Consider the following 11,626-nt stretch of genomic DNA (forward strand, 5'->3'; position numbering starts at 1 on the left):
ACATCATCTAGCTTTGTTAGTCCTATTGAATGGAGCTCATTGATAATTAGATTCAAACGAGGATACATATCACGAACAAGCTCATCATCTTTCATTGTAAAGGAATCAAAATTTTGTTTAGCTAGACAATGTTTTTGCTCACGGACATTAGATGTGTCGTCATGGAGCTCTTGGAGTTTTAACCATATTTCATGTGTCGTATTTAAAGTAAACACTTGGTTAAACACATCCATGCTAAATGATTCAAACAAGCATTTTTTTGCTCTAGCATTGAAATGAATTTCTTTTTCATCACTCTTCATGGGTTTATCGAGATTCTTAATGGGTTTCATCCCGTCATGAGTGACTCTCCAAACTCCCAAATCAACCACCTCAAGGTAGCAAGCCATTCTAGCTCTATAATAGGGGAAGTTAGTGCCGTTAAAGTGCGGAGGCCTAGAGGTATCCATCCCAACCACTCTAAATAGCATCGGCTCAATGGCGGTTAATCCAAATTGAGCCAACCAGCTCTAATACCAATTGAAGGGGACCGTGATGACTAAGAGGGGGTGAATTAGGCAACTTATAAATCTAATTCCTAAACTATGGCCTCTTTTTCTAAACCTAGCAAAACCTATGCAAAAGATAAACTATCTAAATGTGCAACTATAGTTTTGCTAGTGTGTTGTTATCTCTACCGCAAAAGGAGTAATACAATCAATGTAAATGCGAAAGCTATAGAGCAAGGTAGAGATATACAAACTCCTATCGACGACTCCGATATTTTTACTAAGGTATCGAGAAGCACACAAGCTTTCCCCAAGTCCTCGTTGGAGCCCCTCGCAAGGGCCAAGCTCCTGGTCAGATAACTCCGTGGATAGCCTTGGGCCTTCCCCACGTGCAAGTGGGTCTCCGACGTGCCTTTCGGCAAGCCTCTCCCAGATGCTCCCCGCCGTCTTCACTATCAAGCTTCCAGCCGAAACGTCGCGGGCCTTGTTCCCTTCGGTACACGGTGGCAGCCACACCACAAACTCGGTTGGTGTGATCTCACAAGACTACAAGCCCCTCCGATGTACAACAATGGTGCTCGCAAGCATCAAGTGATAAGAGGTATGCAAACCTCACCAAACACTAGGCCTAAACCTAGAGCAAGCGCATAAGCGGTAGTTTAATCAACCTAAACACTTCGCAAAGCACCTACGCTAATCACCTAATAAAACACTAAGCACTATGCAAGTGGAGATCACTAAAATGGTGTATCAACACCCTTGGTATGTTTCCTCAGCTCCATACTTACCAAATGGCCGGTTGGGGGTTGTATTTATAAGCCACTGAGAAAGTAGCCGTTGGGGACAAAATCCTGCTTTTCTGCTACTGACCAGATGCTGGAGTCATCCTGATCAGACGTGTCCGGTCGTCCCAACCATTGGAGCCACGAATAACTGATCAAACACTGCTAGCGTCCGGTCACATGCCACCGGACGTGTCCGGTCGCATTTTCGCCGCTCTGGAACCTCTCTGTACTCAATCGGACGCTACTGTCCTACGTTCGGTCGATTTGCCGCCAGCGTCCGTTTAATGCTGAATGTGTTGTTGGATTGATGAACAGGGCCATCGGTGCATCTGGTCGATTTGCTTGTTCAGCGTTCGGTCGCTGCTGCTATTGCTGAGCCACTGATCGGAGCATCCGGTCACTTTCTTCCAGCGTTCGATCACCTCTGTTAGCTTGTTTCTTCACGATCTTGCGTACGGCTTGGTTCCTATCTTCATGCTTGGACTTTGTTTGATATCTTGGGTCTTCTCTTGTGCTCCTAAGGTCCTGCTTAAGGTGTTGATCATCGGATCATCATGTCGCCTTTGTCCAAGTCACGTCTTGCATCCTATTGAACTACAAAACAATCACTTGCAAATTCATTAGTCCAATTTGGTTGTGTTGGTCATCAAACACCAAAATCCAAAGTAAATGGGCCAAGGGTCCATTTTCCTTATAGTACCGACCACTCCAAGACTGAGGCTAAACACTCCTATAGTGGTGCCGAGCACTGCAGGAGTAGTGACGAGTTATCCAGAAGTAGTGCCGAGCACTCCAGGTGTTGTGCCAAGCACTCCGGCGAAATAGGGAACTCCATCGATGCCGATCGAGTTTGCCTCACCTCCAAGTGACATAACTGAGTTCGTGGATGCCTTCCATAAAGGTGTGGAGGTGCGGTTCCATAGGCTGGATGACATCGTCGGCGGCATAGGACCCTCAGCACTAGCTGGTTGGCTGCTCAATGATCAAGAGCTGCTGCTCATCAGCGTAGAGGAACCACCCATGTTCGCGCTAGCCGAGCATGACGAAAACTGGTGACGAGTGATGCTAGAGGAGATGAAGGCGATCGAGGAAAATGAGACATGGCTGCTTATCGATCCACCTCTAGGATGCCGTCCGATCAGCCTGAAGTGGGTGTACAAGGTCAAGTGGGACGAGCTCAGCACCATTGTCAAGCACAAGGCGTGCCTCATCGCTCGAGGCTTTGTTTAGCGCAAGGGCATAGACTTCGAGGAGGTCTTTGAGCCAGTAGCGCGCATGGAGTTGGTCCATTTGCTGCTAGCCTTGGCAGCAGCAAAGGACTGGAGCATCCATCACTTAGACGTTAAATCGGCCTTCTTCAATAGCGAGCTAGCGGAGATGGTCTACGTCAGGCAACCTCTAGGTTTCACCATCAAGGGAGAGGAGCACAGGGTGCTCCGACTGCGCAAGGTGCTCTACGGGCTACAACAGGCCCCACGAGCATGGAACGCCAAGCTTGATGCCATGCTAGGCGAGCTTGGGTTTCAGCGGTGCGCAACCGAGCACGCGCTTTACATGCGGCGACGGGGGGAAGGAGGAGCTTGTCGGCGGTGTGTATGTGGATGACTTAATCATCACCGACACACGCATGGAGGACATCAACAGCTTCAAGCGCGAGATGGCGGCTCGTTTTCGAATGAGCGATCTCGGCGCACTCTCCTACTACCTCGACATCGAGGTGAGATAGGGGAAGGAGGAACTCATGCTCGGTTAGAGCGCATATGCCTCCAAGCTGTTGGAGTGGAGCAGCATGGCTGAGTGCAAGCCATGCGTGACTCCGATGGAGGAGCGGTTGAAGCTGATGAAGGCCAGCACCGTGGCAAAGGTGGATGCAACACTCTACCGGAGCATCATCGGCGGTCTACGCTACCTAGTCCACATGAGGCCAGACATTGCGTTCGTCGTAGGCTACGTCAGTCGCTTTATGGAGGATCCTGGAGAGGATCACTAGGCTGCAGTGAAGCAGCTACTATGCTACGTCAAGGGGACGCTAGATCATGGGATCATCTTCCCAAAGACCGGTGGGAGTAGGCTGTAGCTCACTGTGTTCAGCGATGCAGACATGGCGGGGGACATCGACGGACGACGGAGCACCTCTGGTGTGCTCGTTTTCCTCGGGTCGGCCCCAATTTCATGGCTATCGCTGAAACAGAAGGTGGTGGCGCTATCTACATGTGAGGCAAAGTACGTAGTGGCGGCCACAGTGGCATGCCAAGTTGTGTGGCTGCGCCAGCTGCTGGCGCGAGCTGACCGGTGTGGAAGCTCACCCACCAGCATTGATGGTGGACAACCAGCCCGCCATCGCCCTCGTGAAGAATCCGGTTCTGCATGACTGGAGCAAACACATTGACGTGAAGTTCCACTTTCTTAGGGACTGTGTCGATGGAGGGCAGATCGTCATCGAGTTCGTCGAAACTGGTCAGCAACTCGCGGACATCCTCACCAAGCCACTCGACGTCTTCGACTCACGGAGCTGAAGGAGATGATCGGCATGGAGGGTTTACAAGGGATAGTAGTAGGTTTAGGGGAAGAATTGTTAGAATAAACTATTGCTTCCTTGTGTGAACACATAGCAAGAAAAGACGGCGCCGAAAAGACCCCCTGCTGTGGTACTGTAGCCGCTGCAGAGGCAGGCGCCGAATGGCTCACCTGCCGCACTGTAGCCACATGCAGGTACAGATACAGAAGTCAGTCCTGTTGTGTTATCTAGTTACTATTACAATATGTGCGCTGTACTAGGACTAGATGGATAGAGTTGAATAAATAGATTACCACGACAACTTAGTAAAGGGAGTTCAGATTTGTCATCTTCCATACAGGGCTTCAGCCAACGCTGGTGTCTTGTACTGTGTGTGTATGCTCTGTTCTCCTTTTTCTTCAACCTCTAGCCATAGTGTGTGGGGACGGACAACACTTATTCGTGGTCGGCTTAGCTAGTGGGTGCTCGGTAACACTAGCGGGTGCTCAGCAAGACTGGTGAATCACCTGAGCCGGTGATCCTGGGCTAACAGACCGGAACTGACGCATGTGCTAGCGGGAAATGCCTGGTTGCCTAGTCAATTATGTGTCTCCTACGCATACTTGGTGGGCTAGGCCTGATAGAATTGCGTCATTTCGACATCGTGCTTTGGCTAAGGTTGGTGGTTTTGGCTAAGGGCTTGTTTAGTTCTTAAAAACTTTTCCAAAAAGTGCTACAGTAACCATCATATCGAATCTTGCGGTATGTGTATGGAGCATTAAATGTAGACGAAAAAAAATAATTGCATGGTTTGGCTGGAAATCGCGAGACGAACGTTTTGAGCCTAATTAGTCCATGATTGAACACTAATTGCCAAATAAAAACGAAAGTACTACAGTAGCCAAATTCTCAAATTTCAGCGAACTAAACACAGCCTAAGGCCCTGTATCCAGCTTGACGTCAGCTCCCTCCCTTTCAATCCTTGAGGAAGCCAGACTTTGGGATCAGGTGGGCTTGCGTCAGCTGAGTTTGCTACTCCGTATGCTGGTTTCTTAGCTTAGCTTGGTGGCTTTGTTTCCTTGAGCTAGAACTGTCACGTCTTTGTTATGTGTTTATGCTTAGCTTATCTTGTTAGTGTCAGTAATCTTTGGATTACCTATGCTTTGGGAGTTAGTGCAAAACTCTCCTACCTCTAAATGAAAAATGTGACATGTTCGAGAAAAAAACATTGTCATAAAATCGCCCCCAGGAGCTTTAAAATGGTGAGTATGGTGGACTGCTGTAGTAGACCAAACCAAACCAAACAAAATGTATTTGTGATTTGTACGAACATGATTCCCCTTCACTACAATGTATTTATTATTTGAAACGCAACAAAAAATAAACACGCAGAAACTTTAGTTCATTCATCCCTCATGATGAACATAAACTCAGCCCTTAGCCTGAGGGGCCTTATTCTCCTTGGCATGCTCCGAAAATTTCGCAGCAGTTGCAGCAAAAGCTGCCATGCCCACCATAGCTTCAAGCTCTGGGTGAGCATCATCAACCTCATACTTGATAGTGGATCTAATCACTGATGATTTGGGCCCTTTTGAAATGATCTCAAGCCGTACCATGTAGTACATGAACCCCAGCTTTAGAATGTCACCTTCGATGGCTTCGACCTCCTTGATATAATTCTCATTGTCTACTTTGATGAACTTCTCCGTGTAACTCTGCAGTCCAGGAATCCCTAGCAAGAGCAGAGCAATTAAAAGTTACTACATACTCTGTTAGCATATCCAGCAACATGAATAATGTGTGTGTGTCTTTATATAGACTTAATTTCTCTCACGTGGTGGAAATATTTGCTTCAAAATGGTACCAACACCGCCGTCACCGCTGACGAGCTCGACCTTGGCAAGCACATGCGGGAGCAGCTTCGGCAGGAGTTTCGCGGCGAGGAGCGAGCCATAGATTGCCCACAGCTCAGAGGCGGGGGCGTCGGTCTCGTGCTCATGGACTTTGATCCCCTTCATCCCTAGTTCCTCGGCCTTTCAGCTGTGTGATGATTCTATTGTCTGAGTCGTGGTGTATTGGTTGGTGTGCCAGCCTGTGGAAACCACCAAGCCCTCCGGTGTGCACATATTGGCAAGCCGGTGTAGCGTGAAAGATGCTCTCTTTGCTGCCTGGGATCTCCAAGAGGATGTCATTTGGCTGCGTCTGGGGGAGTATCTTGATTGTGAGGCAGCAACGGCCACAGGTACTAACTATACCAAAAGTCAGATCACATTATTTTGTCTCTGATACTTTTTTCTGTTTTATTTACTAACTAATTGTTTTCCCTACAATTCAGCACTATGAGAAAGTATTCTTCTGGAAGTAAGAAAAAGAAAAACAGAAAAAAGAGTAAATGAGTTGATAGAATCACAAAGAGGGTTGAAGGATAAATTTTGTTGTTCACTGAGAAGAAATTATTGGATGAGATTGATATTGATGCCATCATCAACGACTTTTCATCAAGGAACGTTAGAATATTTTTTAAAGGTAATTTGATATGTATAGTTATTTCATATGAATATTGCTTTTTGATACATGTTGAGTGTGATAAAATTTTATATATACGTGTTGCATATTTTAAAATTATGTTTATAAAAGGTCTTGAGTTTTAGTTGGGTCCATACCCTGAAAAACTCAGGACCGGCACTTTCTCCCAACAAAAAAAAATATCGAGTGGTGGCCTGGTGGGTAGGCCTAAGATATCTCTTCTCATCCGTACAACTAAAAAGCACCCTGAGCAATTGTCTACCTCGTTTCCCATCACCTCCCCTGGGCAATGGCTCCTCCCGGCGTTCCTATGATCGGTTCTGCTATGGTGGCCCCACTGCCTCCCCTAGAAATCACACTCAATCACAGTGACTGTGCGTGTGCCTCGCTCAACCTCTTGCCTTCCCATAACTCCTGGATCTAGATGGCCTCCTCCTGTGGCGGCGAAAACATGCCCTATTGCTGTCGAGGAGGTTGAGGCGCTGCAGGCGTTGTGCAGGTCTTGTCGAGGAGGTGCCACAGATGCTAATAGCAAGCCTCTCCATCCTTGCTCAGCCATCTCATCAAGTGCTACTAAATCTGCTCTTGCTCCTTCCAACCGTTTCCTCCACTCCGGCTTGTGCCACCCGGTGAGAGTCCACATTCCCAATGAGAGCCAGCAACAGTGTAAGTCCAGATCCGGTGACCTTTGACTACACTGCCACTTGCCAACGAGGTGGAAGGCAAGAAGTTGGACACGACAGACCGCAGGCGTTGCTGTTGAATAGTCAGGGATCAAAGCTAGTAGGGCAACAAAAGGTTACATCTAGGGGAAGGTCGTATGTCGGTTAGGTCATTCTCGCCCCCCACGGCGATAGGGGCTCCCATGCCTTCCTCGCCGACATCAAGGGAGAGAGCTGAGTCAAGGTGGCCTCAAGGAGGAGAGCGTAGAGCGTGGTCCTACCCGAAGCGAAGGGAAGAGGATTTTCGGACACTTGCGAAAAGCTGCCGTAGGAAGGGGAAGACATGCGGTGTTACTCTGCCTTTGGCGTCGTCTCGGAGAGGCATCAAGCATTTGGATTGAGGTGAGTCCTTCCCCTTCGACAGCGTTGAGGATGGGAAGGTTAAGCTCAAAGAGCTTTCGCTCGAGTTTTGCTAGCAGAACAATAGTGGCAAGCTTAACCAGGGCGGGGAGAAGATGGATTTGGGAAGGAAGGATTCAAACAAGAAGATGATGGTGGGCATTGTCCAAGTGGAACGCTGGTTCTGACCACCCCAAAGGTGAAGCTCACCCCTGGGATCCTAGGGTCGGGACCTTGTCACGGTACAAGCGTCAGAGATCTAGAGGATGGTGAGTGGGAGGTTGGGGTGACCCTGAGTTAGGGCACCGCATTCCCTCCTCCCCACATCATCCCCCAGATATGGCAGTGGGGCAATTCACAAGTCCACAAATCAGCTGCCCTAACCTAGGGCAAAAAATCCTCAGTCTCTCTAAAATTGTTGGGCACCTGTGGGATGGATCCCCCACCAAATCTTATGTTGCAGCCCTTCAATCAACTCCTGTCAAAGTCATCCAGGTGATGAATTGTGGTGGCGGTTGTAGGTGGGGTTTTGGGAGAGATGGTTTTGGAGCTGGGCGTCAGGGTCGCGGCGGAGGCAAGACCAGAGCCAGGGTGAATGTCTGGGAAAGAATGGCAAAACTAGCTGAAGATCAGCCGGGTACAGATCTGAGAAACCAATACCAAGAGCATCATGCTGAAGATGATGCAGAGCAAGGGAAGGGTGATGAACATTGGGAAAAGCATGCCAAGACTGATGAGCAACCAAAGGAGAAGTGGGGTAAGGATGCTGCTGATTCATCTGGGGCGACACCAAAAACTCAAGGTATGAACACCAACTCCAATGCTCCTGCTCCTACTAGAGGGAACCAGGCTAGAGGGCCTTAGGGAAATTAGAATCAGGTACTATCAGGGTTATAATACCCCAGGTATCTCAAGACATCGATTAGTTAGCTGCTCGGGCAGCCCGCAATACGCCATCCTGTATAAGCCCAAACGATTGAGGCCTAGTTAAGCTGAGCAGGCCAGGCCAAACACTAAGGCCAGGGTCTGCCACGACCCCTTCCCTCTGCCTTAGCCGCACACTACGCAATAACTCATGACCTCTCGCCATCCCGACCATTGGGGGAATGGAGAGAGATCGAGCCCACCTAGCTCTCCTGCTCTAACAAAAGCAGGCATGCCATACTGACCCCGCAAGGACCGAGGGGACAACAGTCACCTTAGCCCTATCGGATGCCATCCCTGCACCATGTAGCATAGACAAGACAACACCGCAAAGCTGTGATGGCTAGTACAGAGACCCACCATCCAAATATGGCCCGACGAGATGTATGTACAATTCCACCCACTATGAGATGGGATCCATGACGGTGCCCTTGACTTTGAAGTTACCCAAGCCAGCAAGAACCACTACCTCGGAGCCTAGGATCGTGGACACCAACTCCACCAATAGCAAGACAATCAGTGACCCGGGGGCGGCTACTAACTCCTGTACGACGCCCTCGATTGATCAAGAGGCAATGACGAAGGCCATGGCGAGACCACACATCGCAAAGGATGGCTGGCAAAACTTCACCATGCCCATAGTGCCACCATGACGGATACTATAGCACCATGTCACACCATGCCACAACATGGGCACAAGACCATAACGATAGCCATGCTCGGACATGCACTGCAAGACAGCGTTAGTTGCAAGCCAAGTTAGCTAGGTCCCCTCCTTCAGGCTCACGACCCCTCGATCAGGAGAACCTTCTTCTTTGTATGTGGCCTGGCCTCAGACTCTATATAAGGGCAGCCAAGGCACCCTTCTAAGGATCATCTACACACTCTCCAAACTCTCAAAGCTTTCCTTTAGGCAGTCCATCTCCTAGTTCTAGCTCTCCTACCTCTTCCACCATTCTTGCACCTCCCATTGTAAGAACTTCAGAGCATTCAAGTAAGGAACACGCACTCGATCATCTCTGAGACTAGACATAGGGCTCTGGCCCAAACTAGTATAACTCCTCGTGTCTTTTGTATGCTACCATCGTCTTCTAGAGCAGCGTGGCATTCGTATAAATTCACTAGTAGGTCTCCAAAACACCGACAGCTACCTTGTGAGTTCTGTGAATTGTTCGACCATCTATCCAAGGACTACAGAAGGCAGAATTGTGAGTTTTGTGGTTTGGGAAATCATGTAACTTATAACTGTAAAAGGTGTGTTCCATTGAATGTTGCCCCTGAATTGTGTGCCACCCAAGTTGAGGATCAGAGCTTCTTCTTTATTGAAGAAACCATTGACCCAAAAGTTGCTAGGGAGAAGGAGAGCACTGCCATCATTACCATTATTTAGGGGGTTGCTTCTAGCAATCAGATTGAGCTTGAGTTTACTAACTTACTTGGGTCAGACACTTGGAAGTGGAAGGCAATACCTGTAGGGGAAAAGAAATTTGTTATGAGGTTTCCAAGTACCAAGCTCTTAAGTCAGTGGTGTCACTTCAAGTTCCTGCCAATGGAATGTGCAGATGCTCAAATGAAGGTAGAGGCCAAGACTCCTTGTTTGGGAACCAAGGGGATGCTCCAACAGGCTTGGTTTAGAGTTCATGATATCCCACCAGATCAAAGCTCTGTTAGAACTGTGGCTAAAGTTGGTGGACTTGTTGGCAAGGTCTTGGAGATTGATGAAGCAACAAGATTTCGGCATGATTATGGTAGGACGAGAGATACCTGCATGGATGTGACCAAGGTTCCAAGAACTGCTTAGAGCACTTTAGGCCTGTTCATCCATGAATTCACATATGAAAGAGAAGTGGTGGTTGAGGAAGGTGAAAGAACTCTTAATTATGGAATCAAGGTGGGGGAGAAGGACCATCAACCCTCTCCTAAGAAGTTCAAATCTAATGACCAGTCTGCCCTAGGGTCAAACATCAATCAGGTGGACAAAATCTGGAGGCAAATTCTATAGAATTGGGGCTAGGAATAATAGTCAAAGCCAAAGTGAGAAAATGGTGGCCTCTGCTCCCCCAAAAAATGGGTAGTGGGAACACTAGAGGATCCAAAGTGATGGGTGATGCACACAAGGCCTTCAAACTGCAAGCAAATGCAATTGGTGAGGATGACAAAGTGCATATCCCAAATACTTTTGAAGAATCTAACATAGAGAGTGAAACATTGAGTGATAAACTTAGGAAGATAGATTCTTATGGGGATAGTGGTCAAGGCTGCTCTAAGGATATGGAAGGGGAGGTTAACAAACAAGTTTGGTTCTTTAAGAATGAGCAAATACTAGCTGATCCTGTCAACAGACAAGGAGGGCATCTGGATGAAAAGTTGAGTGAGCTTGCACCTGACAAAGAAGATGCTCCACAGCTTGGTGCTGAAGCTCAGCAACAAGAGAGGAGTGACATGCTAAATAAGGAGATCATCATGACCACACAAGAGAAGTATGAAATCATGGCTAGGAAAAGGAATTTTGAAGGTAACATATCATCTAAGTTTACTAGTTCTGAACTTTCTCATAATTCTATGCATAATATGCCAAAAAAGATGGGTGTGATTGTTGATAATAACACTAGTAGTTCTTTTGATCTTTTAAAAGAAATTGAGATTGCTAGACTTAATTTGTTTAACAAACAGCAGAAAGCTAAATCAACTATTCAGATTAATGAAATCAGTGAGGAAAATGATTGTTCTGATTCACTTCAGCATGAATGGCTTCAAGAGGAGACCACTGAGCCTAATGATTTTATTGTTGTTCAATCTAAAAGAAAAAAGAAAGAGGGTAGGAGAAATCTTAAAATCTCTCCTAGTACGAGGAGTAAGAAAGTTCAGGAAGATCTTGGACTGCCAAGGAATATGGGTAGAAAAAACAATAAATGAATATACAAGGCCTTTTGGAATTGTAGGGGTCTCATGAAAAAAGGGAATCCTACCTTTCTTAAAGATCTTATCTGTCAATATCAGTTTCACTTCATAGGTCTCCAGGAAACTATGGTAGAGAACTGTGAAGATTCATTGATTAGGAAGTTTGATCCTCAACAAAATTATCTCTGGCTTTGGAATCCTTCCAAAGGAAAGTCAGGGGGCATACTTGTTGGAGTCAAGCTTGATTTGTATGAGGTTGAATCTTTCAGGCAAGGGGAATACATGATCCAGTTGAATCTCTGGGACAAACTGTCTAAAATCAAATGGAATCTTTTAATTGTATATGGAGCTGCTCATGAGGAGGGGAAGGTCCCCTTCTTATCTGAGCTTTCTAGTTTTTGCTCATCTAATCAAGAACCTTTACTAATCGGTGGTGACTTTAAT

The 11,626-nt window shown here is 47.3% G+C and overlaps 1 protein-coding gene across 1 annotated transcript; it reads right to left on the reverse strand.

Moving 5' to 3' along the window:
- Positions 1–5,200: 5,200 nt before the first annotated feature.
- Positions 5,201–5,788, reverse strand: LOC136489098 (norbelladine synthase-like). Its single transcript, XM_066485824.1, has 2 exons — positions 5,605–5,788; positions 5,201–5,502 (listed from the first exon to the last, which is right to left on the reverse strand). Exons 1-2 carry the CDS (start codon positions 5,786–5,788, stop codon positions 5,201–5,203), a joined length of 486 nt encoding a protein of 161 aa, XP_066341921.1.
- Positions 5,789–11,626: the final 5,838 nt, after the last annotated feature.

The sequence above is a fragment of the Miscanthus floridulus genome, chromosome 10 (assembly GCF_019320115.1).
Source record: "Miscanthus floridulus cultivar M001 chromosome 10, ASM1932011v1, whole genome shotgun sequence".
In the NCBI taxonomy this organism is placed as follows: Eukaryota; Viridiplantae; Streptophyta; class Magnoliopsida; order Poales; family Poaceae; genus Miscanthus; species Miscanthus floridulus.